Below are 26,342 nucleotides of genomic sequence, written 5' to 3' on the forward strand. Positions count from 1 at the left end.
CAAGTGTGCAGATGTCTGGTCAATGGAAACTGTGACAGTACGCGTTCTGACGCGTTATCCGCCGCTCATGGGGGAAAAATTGTGAACGTTGAAGCTTGAAGCGTCCGTTTTCTTTCCATTTATGGATGACATGGAGGTCACATTTTGAATTATCGAATGACTGCATTTACTGACGTAGGCCTTATATTTTCTGCGTATTTGAGGATTTGGCTGATACAAAATTCTACAGAATGACAAGAGGACTGCAAACAATCAGATCAATGCTACATCGATCCTTTGCTAGAAGTATCTTTGTACTTTTTGGCACTGTCTAAAATCAACAAAAGTTCAGACACAAGACAAAACAGATACTTACAGTACTACCTCTTGGGAAGTCCCGGCGTAAGGAAGTTCAAGAACTGTGTTTCCGTGTGGATCAATCAACTTTGCGGTCATGACACGCTCTATCCACTTCATATCATTAAGCTGATATGGTCTCGGCACTCCCGTGTATGTGTAGTATCCTGTGTAGCCCCGGGAGTCCTCTTTCCCCAACTCTGTCACTATAACGAGAAAAGTTACGTGCTTATCTTCCGCAGAAACTTGCGGATTCCCTCGCCACTCGTGAACGGTTAAATCTGGAGTACCGGAGATTTTCCTCGCGGAGAGGTGTAACAGAGTTTGTACGTTTACTCGAGCGATCTGCATGACACCTTCGTCCACAGGTTGTGTACCGTGGAACTGCACAATGACATTGGGCGAAGTGCTTGACTTTGCAGTCTCGACCTGAAGGGAAGAAGGCTATTGAGGAGCTGATGGTCAGAGAGGCGCTCTGCAAGCAGTAATGAATGGTACTGACGTTTTGGATAGGAGACCCTAGTGCAACACAGACAAGCCCGAAGATTCCCAGCACGACACAGAGTGAGATACCATATAGTTGAGTGTAACGCATGATGAACAGCAGTGATAGGTAGGTGTGAGGTGATCGTCTAGATCTTTCAAGAGAAATTGTAAATGTTGCTGAGCTTTTGACCTGCAAAAGGCTCTAGAGACCAGAGACGGCCAAGGATGGAAGACGAAGATGAGGTTGATGTTTTGCTTTTATGTATTAAATCTTGCAATAGCCGATATCAATGGATGCTATGCACCATCGATGAACTCTACATTCTAAAGGGTCTGATGAGGTCTGATCATTGAATATTGATGTTTGATAGATTGTACAGTCGCCATTCGCGAAGCCGACGCGTCACATCTGCACCGAACCAGGACAGCACACTACTGTTTACATACTACTTCGACTTGATATGAGTATATGACCGATATCTCATTCACACTCCCGGCTCCAGGTCTTCGTCATCAGACAGTGTTGGAGTCTGAACTCTGAAAACCGAAGGAACAGTCGTCAAATAAGAACAAGTCACTGCTTCACGATTCAAGCTAGAACCCACCGTTTGTAAGATCCTATCTTCTGGTACTTCTAAGTCGAGCAAAACATTTCCTTGTGGACTAGTCACTTTTGCATTCAATATGCGCTCTATCCTGTTATTGATCTTCGCGGGCCTTTTCTTTTTGGATTGGGGCTTTCCAGGATTCACTTTTTTCGGTACTGGTAGCACTCCCGAGTAGAAGTAGAAGCCCGTATAAACCCCCGAGTCTTCTTGTCGCAACCCACTCACGGTGGCATGAAAAGAGATTCTATTTGGGGTCTCTGTCGATCCTTGAGGTTTCCCATCCCACTCAATGGCGTCAATGGTTAGATCGGGTGTACCGTGAATCTTTCTGGCAGCACTCCAGAGTAAAGTTTGGATCTCTATTTTGATCGCTAGCGTCACTGTTTCGTCCGTGGGGGTTTTACCGTGGAGTGTCACGACCACCTTGGTGTGAGATTCGAGGGTGGGCGATGGCTAGTAAGGAGCAGATATCAGTAGATACAGACTGGCACAGATGAGATTTGCTTACATGCTCTGGGACAGGTGGCAGAGCAGCAGTTAATACAACGGAGACGCAGCCGAGGATTATGAAAAGGTTGCGCATGATATCGTGTAACCAATTGCGATGCATGATGGAGAAAAACAAAAAGAAATGACGGGATTTGATAGCGGGAAGTGTTGCAAGAGGTTGCTACGTAGACGCCGAGAGGATCAAGAACCGGGAGAGAGAAAAGGTGATGTAAATGGTTGTTGAGCGGATGCCTTTGACCTACAGAGGTTGTAAATAACTAACGACCAGCGCAAGTAGGAAGTCGTAGAATTGAGAGATGATATATAAACACCTACCTTTATGTAGGCGCGGATGATGCGGTATCAATGCGATGCAGACTCACAATTTCTGCATCAAAGTAATCGCTAGAAGCCATACTAAGGACGCGAAGTATCCACTAGTGTCCATCGATATCTCTCTGTATACCGGCGGTGGCTTCTCCAATAGTGTAGGACATTAGTTGGCCCAACAGAGGGAGAAGGAAACTGGCAGGGCCCGTAATACAAAAAGTTCGCAATTGGACAGTCTCCGTCGGTGACGACAGGTGACGACCAAGAATTTTCACAACGAGGATGTCGACGTACTACTGAGAATGTTATGTAATCGCCACTGCCGAGGTCTTGGTTGAACGATTTCTCAGCTTGGATTTCTCATTTTATTTTAGAACCGAGTTCTCTCCGATGTATGAAGGAAACTGTGGTATCTCGTATCCTCAAATGCGTAATAGCATTGGATGTCGGTTGAATGCGAGAAATGTTCACAGGTCCCGGACTTGACCGATATCGAAAACCTTTATAAAAGTTGAAAAAACCTTATAACCTCCATCCAAACATCGCTTCTCTTTGCAACCCATCGTCCCAATACAAGATCTCAATTGACAATGACAATCAAAACACTCAAACTTGGAGGTACTGCTTCAGACATAACAGTTGGTCCAGTTGCTGTGAGTAAATCCCTCATCACGATTGAAAAAGGACTTGTTCTGACTATTAGTTTTCTAGCACGGTTTGATGCTGATGACGTGCGCCGGCTCACTTGTACGGTCGTATACATTCTGACCAGACAATATGCAGATGGACTCCCAACCCAGTCAGCGACGAGCAAGCTTTTGAATCTATCAAGGCCGGCGTTGACGCCTTACCGACTGGGACCAAAGCTTTTCTGAACAGCAGTATGTGCAGCAATCTTCAGCTCTTGTATACATTCTGATCAGTGGTTACTACCCAGGCGAATTTTATGCGATGGATTTCGGTACTGCTAACCTGGAATTACTGTCCAGATTCTATGCAAAATACCCGGACTATGCAGACAAAACATTCCTCTCTGTGAAAGGTGGCGTTCGTAATGGAGGCCCTGATGGCTCGTGCGTATATTTGGTCTGGATATTCGCTTTCAAGTTCTAACATTTCACAGCATGGAATGCTTGAGGGCCAGTGTCGATAAGATTCAAAGCGCTCTCGGACCCAACAAGAAACTCGATCTCTTCGAACCCGCTCGCATTGACCGCAAAACTCCTCTCGAAACCATCATGAACAACCTGGTCACTCTTGTCAAGGAAGGCAAATTCTCGCACATCGGTCTCTCGGAGTGTAATGCAAACACTTTGCGTAAAGCTAACGAGGTAAGCTGTTGTCATGTTTTCTGTTGCTTTGTCTTTTTCAATTAAGAGATATTGCGCTAGATTTATCCTATAACCGCGGCCGAGATCGAAGTCAGTCCGTGGTCCTACGATCATAATCAGAAGGCAGTTATTTCTACTGCACGCGAATTGAACATCACTGTTGTCGCATATTCGCCTTTGGGACGAGGCTATCTGACTGGTCAGATCAAATCTACCAGCGACCTTCCCGGTACTCGATATTTGCCTTTTTCTTTACACTCCCTTTGCTGACAAGCTGTGCTATTCAGAGGGTGATATTCGCTCTCGTTTGACGCGTTTCAAGGAAGAAAACTTCAAGGCCAACTGGGCTATAGTCGAGGGTTTGCAAGTTATCGCCAAGAAGAAAGGCGTCACTCCCGCACAGTTGAGTATAGCCTGGGTTGCTTCTCTCGGACCACACATGTTACCGCTTCCAGGATCCTCGTAAGTTCACTTGACCTTTTCATATTTTTTGTTTGATTCAATGTTATTTACTCTCGCAGGAAAGCTTCCCGCACTCTCGAGAATTTGAAGGCTGGAACTCTTGAACTCACTCCTGAAGAATCGAAAGCTATCGACGAGGTGATCACCACCAATCCTGTGTTCGGTGATAGGTACTTCGGTTCAGACGAACAGGCTCATCTCTGGGGGTAAATGTAATTAAGCGTGAAGAGTAAATCTCCTTGTACTTACTAGGACAAAACAAATAAATCAGTCGCTCGAACATATCACTGTCGTGCTTTCATGATCTTGTCTCACTCTGCTAACGTCTCCATATCTTTCCTCGTCGGTGTTAGCAATGATGGTGAGTCGTACTGTTCATATATATTGATAAGGATTTCGACACGCTTGAAGCCTATGTTTTATCATTTCTTCTACATACCGGTATTCGCACTGTGCTTATCTCAATTATCTCGAAGTTCAGCTTGAGTAGTGGTGAATGGACCACTGATGCTCTCCCCACCTGCTATGTTAGAGGAAGTCAATGACGACTCGTCTGGGACACTGGGAGGAGAACTCATGTCTCTTGAAGAAGCTCTACATAGTCCTTGTGGTTAGTTCTCATCTTGATGTTTCTAAAATACTTTGTTGGCTCATTGCATTCAGGTCTTGTCTCCGCCGAGAACCTTCAAGCCCGTGAGCAATCTGCTCTATCAAAAAAACGGGTAGTTCACAAAGCTCATTTTAAATATTTGCATTCAGGTCTTAGGACCTTGAAGGAGATAAAAGAAGGCTGAATCAACGCTCAAATCAAGCCGTATTGAAGGAAGGCGTGTTTTACAGAACAACTTGAAATAGATAATTTCGTCCGACTTTGAGCCTTTCCTATATCACCATGACCGAACATCCGACCATAGCTCAGCTGGAAGAGCACAAGACTGTAATAGGCTTCCTGCTTCATCTTGGGGTCGCCTGTTCGAACCAGGCTGGTCGGACTACAGTAAGCAACGTTGCGTTATTCTGCAGGTACCTCATACTAGAAAGCAAACGGTTTATATTTTTGAATTTATTAGATTGGGAAGGATTAAATATGTCGAAGCCGTGGATCCTTTTGGATCGCAGTATTGGTTTGCCCGTAACTTTTAAATCTGTCTCTCCCTGTGTATGTAGGATTCGAGTAGCCATTAAATAAATAAGGACTTGAGTTGGTCATAAATAATATACAGGAGGATCATTTATCTTTTCTGCTTCTTCTTCAATCTTGAGGAAAAAGATCATAGTGTATGTCCTCCTGACCTCTCATTACTTATACCAGTTGTTCAATTTTTTCCAATACCATTGTCCGTCCTTGTCCTCCCTGAGATGCTGGTCCTTCATATGTTTGATTGAAATTAGGGACCCTGCGGTTGTTCTACACCAATCGGAATAATCAGAATGCATACCACTTCCCAATGAGATTGAATGCCAACAACCACTTACTGAAACATGGTCCATGGACGAATTTTCTATCTCATTTGTCTGCCTTGCACGGAAGACAATTGCGCGGGACGGATTCATATTGGACAATGACTTGTCACTCTCACGGCGTATATACACCCTAGCATTGAGTCTGATCATTCAAATTTGGAATTTTGTTTGAGAATGGTAATGGTTGAAGATGAGGAGACTTACTGTGCCAAAAAAGTATTTGTGTATGCTAAAGAATTTCAATGTCAGCTGATCCGTCCTCATTCGGAGATGGATTTCAATGTACCTTTGGAGGTCATGCAAAGGAATGCATAATAAACAAGGGTCTTCGGGGCAGCAAAAAACTGTCAATGAAAGAAGATTGAATGAAGCTCTAATCACGAAGATCTTAGAGACCATTTACCGTGATCACATCGCTGACAGTGATGATACTGTTTGATGATCAGGTATTGATTATTTGCTTGCTTCACCAGATGGCAAATTGGCAATGCACAGACCTTGTTACTATATTGTTTGCAATCAAGTATACACTCATGTACATGATGATTCTTCGTGTTCTGTTGGGCTTAGATATTAGCTTCACATAAAAGAGCCAAAGAAAGAAATCAATCACTTTGGGAAGGTCTCAAAGCCATGATTACTGAAATAAAGCTGAAGACATAGTGTAACTGTGATAGTCACATCCAGTGCTGCAGCGGAAACATTTGCACCAATGTCGGTCCACTAATATCTAATCAAAAGGATGTTCAGATAGAATATAAATATAAGCCAGCTTACACGAAGAGCCTGAGTGACATTCTCAATACTTCCTCTGGTTGTAAAGCTTTCAAGCTGTTGATGAGAAATGCTTCCAAGAATAGATATTCACTCACCCATGGATTGTTGCATCTGTGTAGTGCAAATTAGCACCACATGAGCGTCAATCTTACAATTTGTGTGATAAATTCACTCACAAAGCCCCAGTGCTAAAAGCAGGAGGATGAGTCAATGTGACACCACCGAGCAGCAACTGAAATACCACTTACTCCAGCTAAAGAATGTCACAATTCCCTAGAATTAACGACAAATAGAGCCATCTGATTATATAGTGTTCATATTTCTTTCTGAGGTCAGCACATACCACAATAACAGCAATTGGTGTCAAACGTTGATTAACTTTTTAAAAGGCAGTCCGGTCATCAGTCTACTCGGAAGTTGCTGATGAGAGAAAATACACACTGGTTCGGATGCGGTATGCCATAAATCTGGGTTGAAAAAAACTAGAGTTAAACAGCTATCATTAGTCAAAATATGTAGAAAGCCTCATACATACAGATGTACTGCTGTGGATATGGTTGCCTTTCAAAAGTTTGAAGATTGGAAGATATTCCAGCTTGAGATTAGGAATACTTACTGTTACTACAGGTTCAGCCTGTAAAAGTATCCATTATTTCCAATTTTTCTTTCCCTAAAATCAAAACAGACAAACGTTTATGCTCCTATTTCCAGTCAATCTCGAGTTTGTGCCAAAGGTGAAAAGTATATACACATACCAAGGCACTTCCAGTAAGGCCAATGGATTGGCAAAGTTGGCAATAGACCATGTCCAAAGCCCGTTTACAACCAGAAAAAGGTCGAGAGTATCTAGAGCCCTGTAAGTAGTGGCGATACAAATTCTCAGGTTAAAAATTGTGAATTCATCAGAAATCCGTCGTCTCACCATACAAATAAAACCTGATGATAGATGCTAGCTTGAGTATACGGAGCTGTTTGTGTAAGTATAGCAGCAATCACCACAATTCGAATGAATGTCTTGTCATCTGGATACGTTTGAAACTACAGGTCATGCCAAGCATGAGAAGTGAATGACAGAAACAATATTTTGACATACGTAAAATATAGTCTGTAAGATGGTGACCCCGTAAAAGCTATGGTGATTGCGTTAATGACCTGTGATGTGCATTTCAAGTCATTGAAATATACATACACTGATGTTGCAATAACTCCACAAAATAGAGCACCGATGGTAGGTCTGATATCAATAATGACAGGTATGGCAGACATAACGGTCAATGAGGTGAGGAGAAAGGATGATGGTGCTCTAGCCCTCGCAGTTACAGTTCTTTTTATACCAGGCCTGTGTACTGACCAAAGTTTCATATCTGATACATGGATTCATGATGATCCCGTACCAAGCTGCTATTTTCAAACAACAGATGAGCAGGCAATGCTTGTAAGAGTGTGTGAAGCACAGGTTGATCCTATTTATACGGGCCGAAATTCGAGGTTGAATCTCATTGAAGTTGCGTTGAAGTGGGCTCACAGCATTAGCGATCTGAAGGACAGATAATCAATTTCAGCTTGCCTCATGAGACTTCAAGACCATGTGAATCGCCTTGGAATGCTATGCCATGGTACTAGTGCACAAGTAATGTACCATCCGGATTCAATGATGGAAGTTGCGTTCGAGGTGATTGTTCAGATTCGGAATTTGAAGTATGCCGGGAACGATGATCATGCTGTTTGATGATGGCTAGTACGTTAGGTTGAACCTTCTTCTAGCAGTGCCCGCACCCTTGATATGGACCAACAGATTTCACCAACACCATCCTTCATAATTCCTCTCACACTCATTATTTTCACTCTTGGATTGACTTTTCAGTCTCGAAGCATTCGGATATCCTTCTTCATTGCTCTCCTTAGCACCTCATACCTCACAATCTTTCGCAGCAGCACCGGGATTCCTCCTCTGAATTATGCCTACTCCACAGCATTAGGCTGCTTGACTTTCCAAGCACTTGATTTCCTTGTTCTCACCAACCCTCACTCGGAGCTACATCTTGCAGGCGACGAGAAAAACATATCCGAACAACCTTTTTCGACGCGTTTTCTGTGGGCATGGAAGCTTGTTTTATCACCTCGAGGAATCGGATGGAGTCACGAACCGAAGGATATCCTTCCTCCACATCCCAAAGCTCAGTCTCGGGTTTCATTCATTATATCCCAGTTCCTTTCGACCATACCATGGATTTTCATCGGTGACGCTGCCAATCTTGCCTTGCGAAGCCATCCAGGCTTTCAGTTAAACGGTCCATCTATTTCCAATGTTGGTCCATTTATGCGCATCCTGAACGTTTGGATATTCGCGCTCCCAGGTGCGGCGACGTTACAATTGCAGTATAAAATGTTTAGTATCATTGCCACTGCCGCTGGATTCTACCGCCCTGAAGATTGACCCGAGCTGTTTGGCAAATGGAGCGATGCATACACTATACGTCGATTCTGGGGACGAACGTGGCATCAAATCATGAGACGTTGGGTTTCCGCTCCAGGAAACATCGTTGCGCAGCGCTTTCTGAATCTGAAGCAGGGGACAAAAATATCAGCATACACAAAACTCTTCGTTGCGTTTCTAATTTCAGGTACCATTCATCAAATGTGTGACTACTCGCTTCAACATCGGGATTTCTGGGCAGGCGGAAGCTTTACCTTCTTCCTATCACAGGCTGTGATGATAATTCTCGAGGACAGTGTTATCGCAGCAGGGAAGAGGTTGGGCATTCAAGCTGGATCCTATGTGCGCATTCTTGGATATATCTGGACTTTGGTCTGGTTCGCTATCGCTCTTCCTATTTGGTTAGACCCTTACTTCCATGATGGAATGGCTACCAGCGAAGGGCTCAGTGTAATTGGGGTATTGTGGAAGAGGGACTGGACGGGGTCGTCCGTGAACCTTCCTCTTCCACTTAGTTATTAGATGCCGCTGTATCAAAAACTCGAGTGGGAGATTTCGACAGGTCAGAATTTTGCTTATTCTATTTCCCTAAGCTTCGTTCCCACTAGACATTGGACAATCAATCTTCATCATATACGTGTCCATCTCACCTTGGTCTGTTCTTGTAAATAGGAAGACCTGTCTCACTAATCAACCAACCAAACTACTCTACAAAACTTATTCTACTATTCTTTCATTTGTGACTCCTTCGTTCGTCTCACCCATCACGCGATGACCACTGCGACTCAATATATATCGCTTTGACCAACCCCATTTTGAGGATTTGCAATGTCTTTAATTGTTTGCTGGTCTCATCTGCCAAGACACTACAGTATCCATCAGAATTTGTACAACGAAAAGTGTCACTTTCAGTAATCATACAACCCTTGTACATGACAGTGAGCTGGGAGGCATCCAATGAGTTTGTGGTGCTTTCCAGTCTCAGATGGCTCGTGGGGCATAGGAAAATGGCAAATGATTAAAAAAATATGATGAGAAAAAAACCTATATTCGTGAATGGAATCTGGGGGCGATTGGGCCTAGTTGATATGTTTGGTGGTGATGGAGCTCATGGCACATGTGGAAAAAGCACTGAGCAGACATTGGTTCCGCTGGGTCGGGCTCCAGTGGATTGAGTTTCAATTTCCTTGTTGGAATGGTAGTGTATCGGAGCAATATCTGGGGAAAAGATAGGATCATCATGTAAATAACCTCGAGAACTTAGGTGGAGGTTCCATATGTTGATCGAGGTTGCAACATCACTGGTGTGATTGATTTTCACGATACATAGATCTAGCATACGCATAACTTTATGAAGGATCACTTGGTTTGCCACTCAGACTGCGAAAGAACTCGGCATAAGCATGATCCACATCGAATAGCAATTGGCGTGACTGTTCTTCGGTAATCTCTTCTGAAGCTTTCATGCCATTGAGGGTGATGAGCCTAACGGACAAAGGATATATGGTCGGAGCAATGAATGATAATATGGACGACGCACCAGCCGACCATCCGACTTCTGCCTTCCCAATCCTTGCTGCCCTTGAAGCGAGCATATCCTGTCACAAGCTCTTGAAGCAATGGGTGAAGCTGATCCTTAGCTCTTAAACGAAGCTTCAGAGCATCCATGAATGTTATGAAGCTCTGTGGAAAGGAAAAAGATGTGTAAGTTCACAGGTGACTTGCAGTGATTTTGAAGGCGTACTTGGGTCGTCTCCGCTACCCATTTAGCGGTCTCTGGGCCAGAATCGGTTGGATGTTCTACTGTTGCTGGAACGCCCACTTTGACTCGTTCTAGTGCAGCAGAGTAGTCCATCTACGAACAATCAACGGGATTCGAAAATGGCTGCACAACTAAACAACTAACCCTATATCTCTTCATGAATTCCTCGATGGAAGGAACATCATCTCCGACGAGTTTCAGCATGGTCTTGTATTGTGAGAGTAGTCTAGAGCATGCTGGCGAGTATCTCTTCCAAATTCTCCCTGAGATTGAATTTAGACAAAAATATAAGAACATACTCTGCTGCAGTGATTGAATCCCGTAGATAAGCGTTTTCGAGATAGTGGATCGCGGTGATTATACCAAATAGCGTAGCAAGAGAGTTGTACTTTTCTCTTTCCGCATTTGTTTGGTACAGGCGAACCTCTTCGTCTAGAGAAAACGAGGAAGACATAGTGGCATTGGTGGTGGTAGCCGGAAAAGTCGTTGTTCGGTCTTGAGGCGCTCTCTGGGCGCTCTACTCAGGGCTTTTCGAAGCTCAAGAACCACAAACGTGACTTTGTATTTCCTTTCCTTCTCGGTTGCTTTTTTCTTGACCCACTTTAATGCTCTATCTATCTATATTCACGTCGACGTCTTCTTGTACAGATCTTCACATCCCGAAATTATAAACGTTCAACTCAATATCGACGCGTTTATATCACCGCGTAGGAAACAACATGCCCAGTATCATAACCCCTTCACGACAGAATCCACAACAAATGAACCTCCCTTCATCGTCCTACTCAACACCCGGTCGCTTAAGTCGCGCTCTGAGCCCGCCGGCGTCGATTTCGAGTTATAGTACACCAACTATCACACCCCTTGGCGCGCAGCAAAAGCTCAATGTAGTCAACAGAGTGGCCATAGAGGGAAAAGCGAAACAGAATGAAGACAGTGTTTTCATCAGGATGTATCTTAAGGTATGTCAGCGCACGGTGATTTTGGAATGTTGCTGAGCCCGCAATAGATGTCTTTACCTCTAGATTCTGTCTCCCCCGGATCGACCGTACAACTGTTTCCAGGTCAGTGAGCCCCCCTTACGCGTAAAACTTGCAGCTCAACCGTTTTGTAGAGGAAAACGTCAAGATTCTCTCCTCTCAGGTCCATCCACTTGACAGTAATTTCGTCCCCTACAACTTTGATTCGACCGTTTCACCCCTGCTCCATCGTGCTGCTCGTGCCTTGAAATTGCCGGAACGTTCGAAACAGACTTTTCAGTCTACTTTTAACTTGGCCTCGGCGGAATCTTCGACTGTGGTTGATGCCACATTCACAGGTCACATCCTGGTCAGTAATTACTACATATCCTATGTGCTTCCAAAGCACTTCCCTTTGGAGGCCGGTTCCGCCGTCTCTCGACGCCGATCACCCATAAGTGAACGGAATCAAGTCCATTTCATGGCCGCCATCGACATGGTTGTTCCATATGTTTCTCGACCACCGCGCGCGCCATATCTACTCTCAATTCCCACTCCACGATGTCTACAGAACTACATAAATCTCCGTATATTCCCTCCAAGTACTCCCAACATCTCTTCCTCATTTGCGTCACTTTCATCTACGGACAACGACGAAAGTGGCTCTTGGGATCTCGCATCAGAGCCTCATGTAACCCGTAACACAACTTCTCGCTCTCGCTCCAATTCGTACAACAATAACTTTGCAGACGACGAGTCCAGTGATTCTTCTACTGTAGGATTCTCGTATGGTTGTGGCATTAGTGGAACTTTTCCTAGCGCTGAGAGGATCCGCGTCCGTTGGGCTAAACCTATCCGATCGTTTGACACGGTCGATTCAAGTGATGGCCGACGAAGAGTAGGTGTGAAGGACGTCAAAGGAGAAATGACATGTGTTATTCGAGGACAGGCTGGTAATGGTGTCTTGATAGAAGTCTCGTACAAAGGCACTTGCAAGGGCGTCTGGTTCCCTGGCGTTGCCACGATGCTCGGTATGGATGTTGGGTTAATTGCCAAAAACTCTGGTGTTACATGGGCTGAAGGGTTCCCGAACGAGTGGCAAGTCAATGGTGGCACTGGATACACTGGGTTTGATGTTGGTTCCAATCAGAAGCTATCAAGACATGATTCCCTCGAGTCCAACGCTGGAAATCCAGATATCAACATCCTACCATCCACCCCGAATGGTGAAATTAAATTTCCTCGTGCATCAGGGCTAGCTTCCAGACAGGATTCAACCTCCTCGACCTCCTCTTCGACCTCCTCTCTACTTCGTGCGCCCCTTCCTACTCAGAACGTAGCCGACTATTCCTTCGAGGGATCACCCACCGCGTCTGGAATATTGTCCTCAAATGGCACTGAATCCCTGTCTTCCCTCCCTGCCTCCGTATCCAACTTGACTTCCCAGTCCCAATCCCGTATTGATCGAGGCCCTGAACATCCAGTCACGCTACATCTCAATATGAACGAACTTCTTCCCGCCTCTCGAAACAATTTTATCTTCAGTATATCTGGAACTGTAGTGGTTACGCCACGTCCACCACATCCCCGACTCAATGGCAACTCTACTGTTCATTCTGGGTCAGAGGGCGAAGGTGATTCCGACGATTTGCGGTCTGTCATACTTCCAAAGTTTACAGTACATGCTGCCGATTCGGAGAGCTTCTCCTTCATTGTAAAAAATGACTCGCCCGACGGAGAAATTGTCGAAGTGTACAATGACTCTATGTCGTCCTCTTCGATCAAAGGACGACCCACCCAGCTAAATAAGGGTGCTATAAGCAAGTCCAGCAGCGACAACGGATTACGAATCGCTCTGAAACGCATACCATTCCCAGTTGCTGCCAATGGTACACCTGTCAACAAGCAACGGACAGATGAAACCACACTACGACCTCTTGCCCGACCTCTTACTCCAAGCGGTAGCATAGGAAGTAGAAGTTCTAGTCCAATCAATGGGCAAATCAACAATCGCGTTCCTCGTACATCACTCAGTTCTTTGGGCAAGCTCCCCTCTGGTACGACGGTGATTGCAAGACCAGTTCGAGATGGACCGTTGATGATTCCATGGGTCAACGCGACTGTGACTCCATTGCTTCCCTCGACATCAGAAGGCCTTCCTGAATCATACGCCGTCCGGCTATCCCTTCCAGCACCTGCAGACATGGTCTCTGAATGGCTAGAATTCGGATTAGCCAAACCTGGAATTTCAGCCGGCTCAAAAGACGCAGATCGTCGACCGCCCAGGATCGATTTGGTCAATGTGAGTGTTGAGGGAGTTCCCGTGCGGTTCGACACGACCGCTGCCACTGCGCCTACCGCGAGTCAAGAATTAGACGTGGTTGATTTGGGTGGAGTCAAATTTGGTGAGATGAGCAGTAAGGAGTGGATAAGTTGGATCCGGGTGCGCGTTGGTGGTGCGGGAGGGAGTATGGTCGTGGTGGATTATGTCGTTAGAACGGAGGATGATGCTAAAGGCAAAGCCGGGGGTAAGGGAAAGAAGAAGGCACGCGATGAAGTACCGATGGATATCTATCTTCCTTCGTTTTCCCTTCCAGTGGGCAGGTTGGAGGTTGTTGTCGAAGATGCCCCGGGTAAGATATTTTGCCATACTTTCCTCAGACCATTCATATCTGATTGACCTTTTAGGCCTGAAGTTGTCTTCGATGCGAACCAATTTACATCATTCGTCCTCACCTACGACAAAACGGAGATTGCTTCATTATTCTACAGAGGAATTCTTCTATCCGCACCTCTCTTTCTTAGTACGCCTAAACCCGTCTAAAGGATCCTCGCCATTTTCAGCCTATCTACCCCTACTCTATACCATCGTAGTCTCGGTCGGCTTACTATTCGTCTTCCAAATACGTTGGCAAGTTTATTCTCTTGGAAAATCGCTCGAGGGATATCCATTGATTGTTGAATCTGGTTGGAATGAAATCCCACAAACGGTCACAGTGACTACTACGCTGTATTCCTATGAAGACATGAAGTCGTCGAGTAAGGGCCCAACTTCGATTGTTTCCGAGACGAAACCTGCTTTTTCCATGCCTACCGCGAATTCGGGAATCCTCCCATCAAACGCCGTTTCCGCCACTTCAACGCTCTCACTTGCACCGCCGAACATCCCCGCGAGGTCGAAAGCCTCATCATCGACCTCCTCACAATCCTCATCGCCTCATCCTTCTTCTATTACTGCCTCGAAAGAAACATATGCTCTCATAACCATGCAATCTCTGTGGGAGTTCCAGTGGCAAGATTTAAAACCTCTCGTTGAGTCTACAGCACAATCGTTGAAGCGAACGTTAGGCCCAGTATGGAAGATTCTGGAGCTGGTTTGGTGGGGACCTGATTAATCTTGGGTGTCCTTTGGCACAAATTCTTCTTGGTTACTTCGATAATATGACGATTTGTGCTTATTCGTTTATGCTCGATTATGATTGACAATGAAGTATTGTAACTTAGCAGAACTGAGCATCTTGATATTCTTGCTTTCCGTCTTGCTTATGTATTACTATCTATGGGGCGCGGTAGAATCCTAATTCACAGAGGCAGATTCACATAGTTGAGTGCACCGCGAGCCTGGCGTACATAAACAAATCCATATCTGTCCCACCGTTGGCCTCCACATCGAAGTCGCACCGCTCTCTTTACAGAAAATCAGCTATGTACGATCTGTGAACTTTGGCAAAAGTGGTTGAGGATATCGACAGGAAGGAAAAAAATATCGATTTCCCCCTGTAAGTACTTAAATAGTGTCTCTTTGCTCTTGAAAAAAAGAGAATGTTTTTGAAAAGTCAGAATTTCCTGACTACTGGATATGGCTCGGACGACTCACTTGCTCACCCTTGCACACTTCCCGGTTCACAGCATCGACCCAACGCTCCCTTTGCTTCCTGCATTAACCATCATTCATTCATAACAACTTGACATCCCTTCTATGTAACATCCCTCGTCCCTCATCTCTCTCTCATCCCTCTCCTCAAACACCGCTTTCCTCACCCTCGCATAATCCTGTTCATAAATTTTCATATACTTCCGCATCACATTATCCTCAACACACCCCATTTTCCCCAAATACTTCAGCGCGCCCTTCACCGAATCCATACAATTCCCACCAATCTCCTTGTACCCTTTCTTCAACTGAAGCTTTTTCAATCTCATGAATGCCTTTGTGCACCTGTTATCTGGATCCATTACGTCCCATCCTACTTTCCCAAGTGGGCTCTCGTAAGGTAGAGTCAAGGCCTTGCTGGGGGACCAATCTGGTGTTAGTTTAGTCCGGAGGATGGGTTTTATGTTTTTTGTGTGTTTGTCCCAATCGAATCTCGCATCGAGGAGGTTTGGCCCAACGAGGAGACCCCAGTGTTCGATTGTTTGATATTGGTTGAAGATGACGAGAGTGATATCTATGTACAATACATATCATTTGACGTGGGTGAGGTCGCGATCGATATATTATTGCTCACCTGTACTAGTCCTGACCCGGGCTTTGCCACCACCAGCAGCAGCAGCAACACTCAAATACGTCGCTGCTGCTGCTGTCCAGAGGAGAAAATGCGAAACCGAAAGAGTATCCCTATCCCAGAAACGTCGATAATTGACCATAATCACTCTCTAAGTAACCGTGTTCAAGACAGGTGGGGACAGGTGAGAGTTAAAAGAGCGAAAGGATAGGAAGGGATCCGGATCCGGACATATGGGCCTGAGGGTCGCCTAATCAGTGATATCAGCCTTTTGTGAGTAATTAAGGTAACCCCTGGGGAACATACACCTTGCTTGCATTGTGTTCTTCGGTTTGACTTCATGAAATTTGTGAGTTCACACAAAAAAGAAATGAATGCTTCTTTCAGTAGATAGATATTAAGTAAAGATTGTAGAACAGGAGACTTGTGGCACTGGGGAAGTTCGTGTAAGATAGAAATAGCAAGCGGAAAAGCTTGGGAACAATGCGATATGGTGAGGGAGTTTGTTGTGGGGCAGGTAGAGGAAGGTAGAGGAGTCGGAATTACTGTTAGATCACCTTGCTTGCAGTTGCTTGCATAGGTCCTTTAAGTTTAGCGCGCGTCCACACTTTCTAAGATCCTTTTCCTTATTCGTCACTTCACAAACACCTCAAAGCAATCCCACCTGGTACTTCCTTACTCCTTTCCCACTGCCGTCGGTGCCAGTCCCTTACCGTTTTGTAGGGTATTGTACACTTTCCTCTCCTTCGTCCTCCTTTGTCTCCTTTGCCCTCGGTATTCCGCCAACAAACTGCACCTTCCCGTCGCCATCGGAACTACTCATTTGTCTCCTTCGCATTCGGTACAACACTTCTTCTGTACACATTCATTGCCTCAGAAATAAACATATTCTGCTGCTGTTCTCTTTTGATCTCCAGTATCTGACAACAGGAGATTTTGATTAGAAGTACTTACTAGGATCATGGAAATATGGCTCGAAAATGTGACCAACTTCCAAGCAAGGTGTAGGTCCCCGCGGGGGTACACTATTTAGTCTCAACCGTCGGCTTCCATCAAGGTTGTTGCACGAGGTCACAAGGTCAGCACAGGTCACCTTAGGTCACCTTGCGTGCAATACTTTCTTTCCCCCAGCCTTCGTCCTGCCTCCTCTCAACGCTGGTTCGGTACGTATCACCTCTTTATTGACCCCCATGGCTGACTTTGTTGTTGCTATAGTTGATTTGCCTCTGGACAAGTTTTTCCTGCCGGTCAGGAAATATCTGTTGCTGGATCGTTTGTCGGGTGTGCTCCTTGACAAGGTATTTTCTCTGTTTAATCTGACTGGCTTTTAATGATTGTCTCGTGCTTAAAACTTACGCTCTATCGTAGGCCATCGCTTACTCCACCTCCACCTCTCACCCATCCAGCCAGTTGCCTGCTCTCCGTCTCTTTGCGATGTGGTACCGAATTCTTCCATCGACATCCTCTCCGAGTCAGCTATTTTCAATATGTCTCCTTTTCACCACTGTGCTCCTCAGTGTGTCCGCTATTGCTATTCCCTCGGGGTCAGTGTCTGCTTCTCAGCAACACCAGAAACGAAATGGCAAGTCGACCACATCATCGAAGTACTACTCATAATGCTGACATAAAATCATGACACCAGTGGAAAAGCTACGGATGACGATAAGGCGCTGTCGGAGGAAGGCAAATGGACTGGAAAAATGGATGACAAGAGATACAAAAAATCGCGCGGACGATATCTATGCCCTCGTCATTGGGGACAACATATTTGCTGCAGAGTTGACTGAATCACTGACGACATCACCGGAGGTCTCATCAGCCCAAACTATCAAGGTCATTCCGGCCCAAGAATTTCAGCCTTTCCAAAAACTCGAAAACACAATTCAGACACATTACTATACAACTTTGAAAGCATCGGCGCAGTTCTCCAACGTCGAAAAACAATCAGCCTTTGATGATTTGAGAAATATTGACACGCTTCAAACCAAATGCCTGAGGACAACTTTGAAGAGTAGTTTTGATTACGTTGATTGTGCTGTGCTCTTTATCCGAAACAAGTTTGTTCCTTCGGATGACTGGTCCGAGCTCGATGATATCTGGACCGCCTACAAACGCAAGAGGACGAATGATCTAGCTGGTGTTTACACACCCCGGCCTGGTAAGTCGATGATATGTTGTGCTTTCCGTGTAATCTTGATGAGGAATGATCTAGCGACAAAGAAAATCACATCCGGGCCTGGTAAGTCGATGATATGTTGTGCCTTTCATGTAATGCTTGATGAGGAATGATCTAGCTGGTGCGGAAAATGAAATCACATATCGGCCTGGTAAGTCGATGATATGTTGTGCTTCTCATGTAATGCTTGCTGACGACATTGTTCAAGACTCGTTACTGAGGATTGGTCGTAAAAAAAGTGGCAAAAGGGGTACCGGTAAATGGGTGGACAGAACGGTAAAGCATGACCCGGATCATGTATACGTCCTCCTCTTCCAAGATGAAGCTTTTGCAGCGGAGCCGACATCATCTCCGCAAGCCGTTGCGGTCATTGAGAAGGGAAAGCTGCCGACTTTTCCGTTCACTTTCGTTGAAAACAGCAAATATTTAGATGCGGATTTCTTCAGTTCTTTGAAGGCATACGCGTTATTCGACACAGCGGAAGACAAGAACTCAGCTGTTCACAATTTGAGGGACATCGGTACACTACAGACCAAATGCGGGGGGATTTTCAAGAATAGCTTCGACTACGTTGATTGTGCTGTGGGTTATTTCAAAGACAATTATGCTCGGTCGGAGGACAAGCCCAGGTTAGATGAAATGTGGAAGGTCTATAAGGCCAAGAGGGATGGGGACTTGCAGAAGGCGGGAAAGAGGAGGGCAACGGAACAAGACGTGGTTGACGGTACAAAGAAATTGAAGCTGAGTTAAAGTGGGCTTCATTGGACGTGGTATGTGTTTCAAAGTATCTACATATTTATATGCATCTGACTTGACGCAGATCTTTATTACCTTTATCGTCCTATAGTGTCCTTCATTTTATTGCATCTCAGTCAAATTAGTTTGGCCTTCGTTTCGGATGACGACGTTCTACTTATGGTGCAAAGGGTTGTAGTTGATCATTCAGGAGATTTTCTCAGGGAACTGCGCGACAGCGAATGCTCATTTACCCAGCCGCAAATTCAACATCACTCTTGATTGGGGCCATTATCATATTACAGATTCCGAGGCGAGGTGAGTACTATTGAGCGCTTTGAGCAGCCCCACTGTGAGATGGCGAATTTTCGGTGATTCCCCCCCACGGTCGACGCGGACAGCGCTATGCACCAATATTCTTTCGAAGCAAAAGATTTCGGAGATATCGATGACAACATGCACAAATCAGAGGCGAAGATATATCGATAACTACCTATGACTACTACTAAGTAACTGTGCACCGTTCTATCATGGTCGTAGTCTTTTACTACCTTATGTCTCTGTCAAACCAAGCTGCGCTCGTCAAATAATACAGAATTCCTTTCGGTATCGTAATATGCTCTATCGCTCACTCAAACAAAAGATATGAATCGAGCTTTAAATAACTTTTGGGTGTCTTTCAGAACAGTGATCCATTTGGCACAAGAAAATGATATCAAGATAAATACGATAAGGATATGTACTATGACTACAATTACTAGAAGGTCTACAATGTTATTTTATTGTTACAACTTACTACTGCTACTTTAGGGGGTTAAGTTGATTGAAAGCATAATGGCATGGGAAGTTGAGGTAGGAGCATACTTCATATCGTAGGTAAAGCATATGAACACGGTAGAAAAGCAAGTTATGCCTGCGTCGGCGGCGAAGGTGACTTGGCAACATATACGGCGCGAGGGTTTCCGGTACCAATTGCCAGTGCATTGATGATCACCTCGTACGCCGAGTCGATAGCCATCCAAAGCCCATCGTCGAACGCTCCCAGTGCACAAGCGTTCTGCCAGACCCCGTGTATTACTTTGGCGTGTTTCAGAATAACATTCGGATTAAATGTCTTCCCGATGTGCGTGGCAAGAGACATAATCTCCTCTTCATTCATGCAGTTCTCGACAAAGTCTGTCGAAAAGTCACATGGGAGGAATGCTTTGAATAACACTTCTGAGCGACGGAGGTAGAAGTAGTGTAAGAGGGATGGAAATGTCGAAGGGCTTGGAAGACATAGGGGACGAACAGGGAGAGTGACTGTTCGCGGTTCATCGGAGGCAGGGAATGATTCTACCGCAGTAATAGGAGATGGAGGGAAAGCTCCGAGCTTGGCGCAGTGAGCAGCCATGAAGAGCGAATGCACTGGGTACATTTTGACATCAGTTCTGGGAGGAACCCATGACGCGGGCGCGTTCTCAGGTTTCTTGGGAACTGGGGCGTAGACGGCGAGCATGTGTGTCGGGTAATCCGTCGCAGTAAGGTCATTAACGACTACAGCCAGCTCTTTAGGAAGTACGGCGCTGTCGACCTGTGTTACCACGCTACAGAGAGTTTGCAAAGATCTACGCATGAATAAATTAGTCAAAAGCTCAGATAAAGTGAAATGAAAGAAGCTTACCGAGGGCCAGAAGATTCAAGTTCGTCACGGACAAAAGCGGCAGGTTGACCGCAATACGAAGAACCAGTGGCAGCAGCGATTGCCTCGCCAGAAGGTTCGCAAACCGGTGGCTGATTTAAAGCTCTCGGAAGCATGACTGGAACAATTGTTGGTTGCGAAGTACTCGGCGCATCCTGCATTTCGACGTCGGCGTTGTCGCCATAAAACACGACATTAAAACGAACAGGCAGCGAACTCTTCTGAGCCTTTTTCTTAGCCTGTTCAGCGTCGAATTTAGCGGCAATAATGTTTTTCTTCGTCTTACGAGTGCGATTCCGGCGGATGCCTTTTGGAGTGGTCGATTTTTTAGCAGGAGGGGTGTTTTCCGAGGGGCGTTTGGAGAAGTTGCGAGCACGGAGAGCACGAATCATTGTCGGTTATTGAGAGTCGAGCAAAGTGTCGAGGGAAATGTCGAGGAAGGTATAGTCTTGAAAAGGAAAGCGAAGTCGGGGACTTGTTGATGACATTGGAAGGAGACGCCGTAGCATTTATATCCAGTGGCACTTCCATTAACAAGCAAAGAAGTGAGTTGTCTCCAATCCCGATCGGCGCTCACAAAATTACCAGTTTAGGTACGTTCTGATTCAGAAAATATCCATAAATAGGCTTGTGTACGCGAGTGTACGGATGTGCCTGGTTGGCACACAACCAATCCGTGTAAAATTGCCAAAAATGGAAATTTATTGAACGGCAATTGCTAGAATCCATACGATAAGTGCTTTATTGTCCGACGAAGACAAGATGAAAGACAGATGAAATGCGCACAGTACTCAAACCAATTGCCAGAACAAGCAAAAAAAAAAACAAGGCAGGATAATGCTAGAACATCGTCTCCACCTTCCAATCCTGAAAACAAGGTGATTAGTTCCTGGTTTCACACCGAAACCTTCCCCAAAATGTATATGAGTGTTGTCTGTGCACTCAGCTGGTATTAACCATGAGCTGGCTATCCTCTACCGGTGATATACTATGCTAGCCAAATTGGTAAGATTTCCACAACAAAACAAGACGTCGGTCAGCGCCACAAAAGCAGTATCGTCGAAGCCAGTTCATCGTTCAGCAGTGAGTACGCAGTGCACAGTGCAACAAGGTGTAACACTACCTCAGCGGTGCTGGAAGTCCAAAATGAGGCGCATCAAAAAAAAATTCCTCAAACTCGACTGATTTCGAGGACCAAATTCTTGCAAGATTATTTGATGATGAAATATCTGTTCAATCCGATTGTTACCCTGGTTGCGCTTGGCGGAAAACAGGCGTAAAACCACTGAGCACTCGGAAACCGTTGCATGTCATCGGCAGCTGGTGTTCAATTTCGACAACTTGAGACGAGTTGTCTTCGGAAAGGATGCCAAGGCTGTGAAAGCTCACCAATGCAGTGAGGGAAGCACTCACTCTAGGTTCGCAATAGTGCTACGTTACTGCATTTGTAAAGCAGTGATAAGATGAACTGAAATCGAGTGATGGGTGGCCACGACACTGTATCGGTGAAGCAGCTTGAATTGAAACTCGTCCTAGATACTTTGATCTTTACTGAGTTAGCCCTCCCTTTCTGTATGCGAGTAGGTAGTGGTAGTGGCTGATAGTGGCTTGTTTGTATATGCATCACATTAGCACTTGATTTGCGCTGGCGCCGCCAGTTGATCAAACCGAGCGATCTCGAAGATCCTGACAAGCTTGAAGCCTTGAGGACTAAGACCGCCAAGATGGCTTGAGATGTACTTGAGAATTGAGAACCTGCGGGCTTAGAGTGGCTCATGGTGGTCTGAGGGCAAAACTTTTTGTCACTCAAATGCCGGACATCCGTTTCATCCGCTCCGATTTCGGATCGTTCAAAAGGCTGATGAAAAACTTAGTTTCCTACCTTCACAATCAGAGGCTTTCACCGCCATTTTTATGGCTGATCCAGAAAAGCGCGGTTCAATGAGTGGCAGCGATGACGCTGGTACAATTGCTTCACCACGCCAAGCTCAGTCCTTCTGGAATTATCTGAACACCGAGGTCGATACCAAAGAGTGTACAGGTCCTTTGGCTGCCTTTTGCTTTATGACTGGTTTTATGTGAGTCTACATTCGAAGGATGCCCAAAGATTTTCAATGTCTGCTTCTAGAGATGCCATCTCCTTCTCTTCGGTGTTCGTTTGGTGCGGTTTCCAAACAGGAAACTTTGTTCAACTGTCTCTTGCCCTCGCTCGACTGTTTAGCGTAGGACCCGGAGGAGCTATAGACCAAACCTTTCACAGAGCGGACCAACAAGCTCTCACTTCTCTCCTTGCATTCAATCTTGGTGCCTTCATTGGTCGTTTAGGCGACCGTATCGGCTCACAGAAACGCATCTGGCTGGTCTTTGGAACTTTTTTGCAGACATTGTTCACGATGGCGGCTGCTTTGACTATCTGGAAGTCCGGTCAGTCTAGTGTTGCGGACGACCGTGGTGACCCCAGTTGGACGAATGCATTATCCTTCGTCTGCCTTGCGTTCATGAGCATGAGCCTTGGCACTCAGGGTATCATCGGGAAGCGATTAAACACTCAATTTACTACAACTAGTACGTACGTCTTTCTTAACGCATCCAGGCGACTAAACTTTTTTTGATTGCATGCAGTCGTACTAACCACCGTCTGGGTCGAACTCATGGCCGATCCCCGTCTTTTTTATCGCAAGAAAGTCATTACTCGAGATCACAAACTTATCGCCGCCAGTTCGCTCTTCATCGGCGGTTTTGTCTCCCGCGCCATTCTCGACAAGATTGGCTCTGCGGGTGCACTTGGCGTTGGCACTGGCGTGAGGCTGCTCATCACTGTCAGTTGGCTATTTGTCCCTGGGAAGAAAGCTGCTTCTGTTTCCAAGAGCGCCAAGTGACAGGCTGAAGAATGCACATGCTGACCACGATTTCACCCCTTGCCATATGGATACCCGTTCAAGGTGGGGTGGGTTCTGGGTTGGTTGTATGATAGTTTCCCTCGGACTTGAGATAGATTGTCTGGGAACACAATCCCTGATTGAGAAACATAGGGAGCGCCGTACGGGGTGTGTTCAGGAATTCCGATGTAACAGTCGGTTCCCAATTGGAAGATGACTGAACTTAGACTCTAGATTATAATCTACATATTTTACGTTGGCAAACGCGTTAATCAACGATTTTCTTGTTGTACGGTTTCATTCCCATGTAATTTGGAGGTTACGCGACTTTACTAGCCAAATGCTGTTCCTTCTCTAGTTTGGCATCTGGACCACTTCAGCTTCAAAAATAGAGCTTTCCCTTCTTACAATGATTTTTGGTTCGATGACGCTCTCCCGTATATCACCTTTGCGCATTACGTGTGTCGTTGACAGAAAAACCGAAAATAAGTACCACAGTGAAGCCTCTGTCCTGACTACTCCGACGCAACTTTTTAAGAATAATCCAGAAGGTTGCAGTACTATGACCTGATTATTCGCATTCGGTTTGGCACTAGGAACTATAGTACAGAGAGTAACAACAAAAATAAACCAACAAAGCATGAGAATTCAATACACTACCATGTCGCTCTCTGACTTCAATGTCTGTTGTCCCCAAGGCGTGTCCATCAAATCAAGCAAGGCGTCACATTCTTCCTTATAATTCAACGGCAAGATACGAGAAACTCCATATCTGATACGGTTATTATCCTGGAATTAAATGTCATAATCAGTCAAGAGAGGTGATAACGTTGGACGAACGTTGTAGGAGTCGCGTTTCGCGCGAAGAAGGAAATTGTACGATTTGCAACAAGCCTTGGACAAGAGTAAATTATATTGGGTCTCGTCACGATCCTGAGAGGCATGAGCGGAAGTCAATATGAGTTTAGCCAGTCCACCGACCTTGAGTTCTATAACCTCGTTCGCTGTCTTCTCAAAAACCGTGTCGCCAACGTCGTTGAACCCTTGGAACCAAAGTTGACCTGTATGATCAGAAACGGCAAACGACATGATATATCTTTTGGGAACAATCAATGTCAAGAAAAGTCCACAAAGAAATCCGCATGCCTGTAGGTCGGACCCGCTAGTGTTTTATCACATTTGTCGCATCTCCATGCACCCCCGTCCTCGACGACTTTCTTGTTACAGGTCTCGCACGCCGGATAAGCGATATTTTCTCCTCTGATGTGCATGACCATTGCTCTGGTGGAAAAATACACGGGTTTCTCTTCTGATTCAGGAATTCGATTGGCTTCTAATTTCATCTCTAGGAGTGGTTTGAGCTCTGAGCGACTGAACCCGCCACCACCTGCTGCACCGAAAGATCCGCCGGCATTATTGTGTGATTGGAAAGAGGCGCCACTACCGGACGAGTCGTACCAGCCACGAAGAGCATGCGATTCCGGAATATCGGGGTTCTGAGTCATGGTGGAACTTGCTATCATCCCCAGCGAACGTCCTAGAAAATATCATGTTTTTGGTCAACATCCGGCCTCGAATCGGGAACTCGACAATCCTAACCTCCGAAATCGCCGACCTTGACACCTTTGAAAGCAACGACCGGGTTTTGCTCATCAGGTTTGAAGTTCTCAGCTTGATTTCCCCAGAGGGTCAACCTCACAGAGAAACCCGATTTATCAACTAGCGTCAACTCTCTCTTCTTCATCTGTGAAGGGGATTACTACAATGAGGTCTGTTCGAGGAGATAGCAGGTATTTGCTTACAGTACGGTTGGTGGCCCGTGAAGTGATTTCGTTGACGTCACTGTATTCCTTTAAAATGGCGATCACGTCTGTTTCTACAGTAAGAGCAATGAAGCTTTGCGATGATCAGATGCACCTACCACAAGTAGAGTCCTTGTTTAAATTTTGCAGTTCTCCCAAAGTGACAAAACTGTATTTAATCATCGGAAGATTTGTTGTCTCGAAACACTGGAGTGAAAACGTTCAGATAAGACGAAGACGGACAACATCAGATCGTACCTCCTCGATTTCGGCGTTCTTCTCTAGGCTGATTTCAAAGTCATTCATGACATTGGAGAACTTCTTTTTCGCGAGGTTTACTTTTCCCTTAGAAACATAATAAACCTTCCCTTCCTCGAGCTTGGGATACAGCGATTCCGCGACCTGGTTGAACGCGGTGGCTCGAATTTCGCCCGTTTCGTCCATAAAGGTGACATTGAAAAGTTTTCCTTCCCCACGCTGAGTTGAATAGTGCTTCAATTCCGACTTCTGTGTCACTCTCGCTTTGATGGTCCAATTGTTTTGATACGGACTGAGGCCCTCGATAGGATGCCAGTTACCTTTGGGAGGCGGACGACTAGCAGGTTGTGCAGTGATAGTGGAAGTGGATGGTTGGACAACTGACTGCTGGGGAGGTCTTTCAGGTGCGGGGGTCGTTGCTTCAGAAGTGCTAGCATCTATGGATACCGGCTCTCCTATCTTCTGATCTACTTGCCCGAGAATACGCAGGGCCATTATAATGACCAGTCTGAGTGGCGATCAAGACGTTGAACGATGGTCACAAAACGCGTTACATACCGCTTTTCCTGCACATAATTACAAGAAAGCCTTTCCACACAGACTATAGTGAATCGTGTGAGGTGCTTGTCAACAACCATCTCATTAAGTTGCGTCGCCAGCATAGCCTGTATAAATTGCACGCCGTCCGATAACACAATGCGGTAACGATCTGAGGGAAGATTGACACCCTCGGTCTGTTTACCTACTTTCTTCAAAGAGAGAACCTGAAGCGTATGAGAGCCGTTAAAAAGTTCCCCTTCATTCGGAGTGGCATTTTGGATCCGATGGCAGATACCCGTGTCGAGTTGGTAGCTCATCGTTGTGT

General features: G+C 45.6%; 12 protein-coding genes and 1 non-coding gene across 13 annotated transcripts; 6 read left to right on the top strand and 7 right to left on the bottom strand.

The window, feature by feature from the left end:
* Positions 1 to 263: 263 nt before the first annotated feature.
* On the bottom strand, positions 264 to 931 carry C8R40DRAFT_1164283 (uncharacterized protein; the record flags this gene model as incomplete). The annotated part of the gene is made up of 3 exons (XM_046230470.1): positions 264 to 306; positions 356 to 780; positions 839 to 931. 3 exons carry the CDS (start codon positions 929 to 931, stop codon positions 264 to 266), a joined length of 561 nt encoding a protein of 186 aa, XP_046091944.1.
* A 404-nt stretch (positions 932 to 1,335) lies between these two features.
* C8R40DRAFT_1064658 (uncharacterized protein) lies at positions 1,336 to 2,040 on the bottom strand (the record flags this gene model as incomplete). The annotated part of the gene is made up of 3 exons (XM_046225571.1): positions 1,336 to 1,359; positions 1,428 to 1,883; positions 1,939 to 2,040. The coding sequence occupies 3 exons, from the start codon at positions 2,038 to 2,040 to the stop codon at positions 1,336 to 1,338; spliced, it is 582 nt and encodes a 193-aa protein (XP_046091945.1).
* Positions 2,041 to 2,587: 547 nt separating this feature from the next.
* On the top strand, positions 2,588 to 4,326 carry C8R40DRAFT_1075485 (aldo/keto reductase). The gene is made up of 9 exons (XM_046226876.1): positions 2,588 to 2,658; positions 2,723 to 2,902; positions 2,961 to 2,980; positions 3,033 to 3,130; positions 3,187 to 3,322; positions 3,373 to 3,580; positions 3,641 to 3,809; positions 3,868 to 4,042; positions 4,102 to 4,326. Exons 2-9 carry the CDS (start codon positions 2,840 to 2,842, stop codon positions 4,250 to 4,252), a joined length of 1,020 nt encoding a protein of 339 aa, XP_046091946.1. The 5' UTR covers positions 2,588 to 2,658; positions 2,723 to 2,839; the 3' UTR covers positions 4,253 to 4,326.
* Positions 4,327 to 4,946: 620 nt separating this feature from the next.
* On the top strand, positions 4,947 to 5,034 carry C8R40DRAFT_t1. Its single transcript has one exon. It is a non-coding gene; the product is annotated as a tRNA-Tyr (tRNA).
* A 254-nt stretch (positions 5,035 to 5,288) lies between these two features.
* C8R40DRAFT_310 (uncharacterized protein) lies at positions 5,289 to 7,923 on the bottom strand. The gene is made up of 22 exons (XM_046234665.1): positions 7,851 to 7,923; positions 7,473 to 7,715; positions 7,377 to 7,413; positions 7,280 to 7,321; positions 7,206 to 7,219; positions 7,039 to 7,137; positions 6,975 to 6,984; positions 6,900 to 6,917; positions 6,819 to 6,844; positions 6,725 to 6,765; positions 6,627 to 6,661; positions 6,532 to 6,556; positions 6,460 to 6,471; positions 6,379 to 6,394; positions 6,284 to 6,329; positions 6,120 to 6,229; positions 6,046 to 6,063; positions 5,910 to 5,922; positions 5,793 to 5,850; positions 5,711 to 5,735; positions 5,519 to 5,648; positions 5,289 to 5,450 (listed from the first exon to the last, which is right to left on the bottom strand). Exons 2-22 carry the CDS (start codon positions 7,643 to 7,645, stop codon positions 5,346 to 5,348), a joined length of 1,053 nt encoding a protein of 350 aa, XP_046091947.1. The 5' UTR covers positions 7,646 to 7,715; positions 7,851 to 7,923; the 3' UTR covers positions 5,289 to 5,345.
* Positions 7,924 to 8,066: 143 nt separating this feature from the next.
* On the top strand, positions 8,067 to 9,242 carry C8R40DRAFT_1164287 (uncharacterized protein; the record flags this gene model as incomplete). Its single annotated transcript, XM_046230471.1, has 2 exons — positions 8,067 to 8,640; positions 8,908 to 9,242. 2 exons carry the CDS (start codon positions 8,067 to 8,069, stop codon positions 9,240 to 9,242), a joined length of 909 nt encoding a protein of 302 aa, XP_046091948.1.
* Positions 9,243 to 9,861: 619 nt separating this feature from the next.
* C8R40DRAFT_314 (vacuolar protein sorting-associated protein 28) lies at positions 9,862 to 11,028 on the bottom strand. Its single transcript, XM_046234679.1, has 5 exons — positions 10,782 to 11,028; positions 10,627 to 10,729; positions 10,465 to 10,575; positions 10,261 to 10,403; positions 9,862 to 10,205 (listed from the first exon to the last, which is right to left on the bottom strand). Exons 1-5 carry the CDS (start codon positions 10,934 to 10,936, stop codon positions 10,070 to 10,072), a joined length of 648 nt encoding a protein of 215 aa, XP_046091949.1. The 5' UTR covers positions 10,937 to 11,028; the 3' UTR covers positions 9,862 to 10,069.
* Positions 11,029 to 11,243: 215 nt separating this feature from the next.
* C8R40DRAFT_1031598 (uncharacterized protein) lies at positions 11,244 to 14,836 on the top strand (the record flags this gene model as incomplete). Its single annotated transcript, XM_046223183.1, has 4 exons — positions 11,244 to 11,444; positions 11,492 to 11,546; positions 11,597 to 14,074; positions 14,130 to 14,836. 4 exons carry the CDS (start codon positions 11,244 to 11,246, stop codon positions 14,834 to 14,836), a joined length of 3,441 nt encoding a protein of 1,146 aa, XP_046091950.1.
* A 121-nt stretch (positions 14,837 to 14,957) lies between these two features.
* C8R40DRAFT_1075515 (uncharacterized protein) lies at positions 14,958 to 16,448 on the bottom strand (the record flags this gene model as incomplete). The annotated part of the gene is made up of 4 exons (XM_046226877.1): positions 16,253 to 16,448; positions 15,950 to 16,196; positions 15,319 to 15,889; positions 14,958 to 15,248 (listed from the first exon to the last, which is right to left on the bottom strand). Coding segments are annotated over exons 2-3 (632 nt in total), but the record flags the coding sequence as incomplete, so codon positions are not given.
* A 633-nt stretch (positions 16,449 to 17,081) lies between these two features.
* C8R40DRAFT_1075520 (uncharacterized protein) lies at positions 17,082 to 19,095 on the top strand. The gene is made up of 8 exons (XM_046226878.1): positions 17,082 to 17,104; positions 17,162 to 17,244; positions 17,315 to 17,528; positions 17,589 to 18,104; positions 18,159 to 18,185; positions 18,241 to 18,273; positions 18,331 to 18,892; positions 18,943 to 19,095. The coding sequence occupies exons 3-7, from the start codon at positions 17,381 to 17,383 to the stop codon at positions 18,870 to 18,872; spliced, it is 1,266 nt and encodes a 421-aa protein (XP_046091952.1). The 5' UTR covers positions 17,082 to 17,104; positions 17,162 to 17,244; positions 17,315 to 17,380; the 3' UTR covers positions 18,873 to 18,892; positions 18,943 to 19,095.
* A 669-nt stretch (positions 19,096 to 19,764) lies between these two features.
* Positions 19,765 to 20,930, bottom strand: C8R40DRAFT_1032062 (uncharacterized protein; the record flags this gene model as incomplete). Its single annotated transcript, XM_046223223.1, has 2 exons — positions 19,765 to 20,464; positions 20,521 to 20,930. The coding sequence occupies 2 exons, from the start codon at positions 20,928 to 20,930 to the stop codon at positions 19,765 to 19,767; spliced, it is 1,110 nt and encodes a 369-aa protein (XP_046091953.1).
* Positions 20,931 to 22,479: 1,549 nt separating this feature from the next.
* C8R40DRAFT_1031388 (uncharacterized protein) lies at positions 22,480 to 23,417 on the top strand (the record flags this gene model as incomplete). Its single annotated transcript, XM_046223167.1, has 3 exons — positions 22,480 to 22,616; positions 22,667 to 23,103; positions 23,161 to 23,417. 3 exons carry the CDS (start codon positions 22,480 to 22,482, stop codon positions 23,415 to 23,417), a joined length of 831 nt encoding a protein of 276 aa, XP_046091954.1.
* A 648-nt stretch (positions 23,418 to 24,065) lies between these two features.
* C8R40DRAFT_1157454 (replication factor-A protein 1) lies at positions 24,066 to 26,334 on the bottom strand (the record flags this gene model as incomplete). Its single annotated transcript, XM_046229627.1, has 9 exons — positions 24,066 to 24,206; positions 24,258 to 24,350; positions 24,399 to 24,513; positions 24,564 to 24,954; positions 25,017 to 25,161; positions 25,220 to 25,287; positions 25,339 to 25,426; positions 25,478 to 25,985; positions 26,036 to 26,334. The coding sequence occupies 9 exons, from the start codon at positions 26,332 to 26,334 to the stop codon at positions 24,066 to 24,068; spliced, it is 1,848 nt and encodes a 615-aa protein (XP_046091955.1).
* Positions 26,335 to 26,342: the final 8 nt, after the last annotated feature.

The sequence above is a fragment of the Lentinula edodes genome (assembly GCF_021015755.1).
Source record: "Lentinula edodes strain Le(Bin) 0899 ss11 chromosome Unknown C8R40scaffold_1, whole genome shotgun sequence".
NCBI classification, from domain to species: domain Eukaryota; kingdom Fungi; phylum Basidiomycota; class Agaricomycetes; order Agaricales; family Omphalotaceae; genus Lentinula; species Lentinula edodes.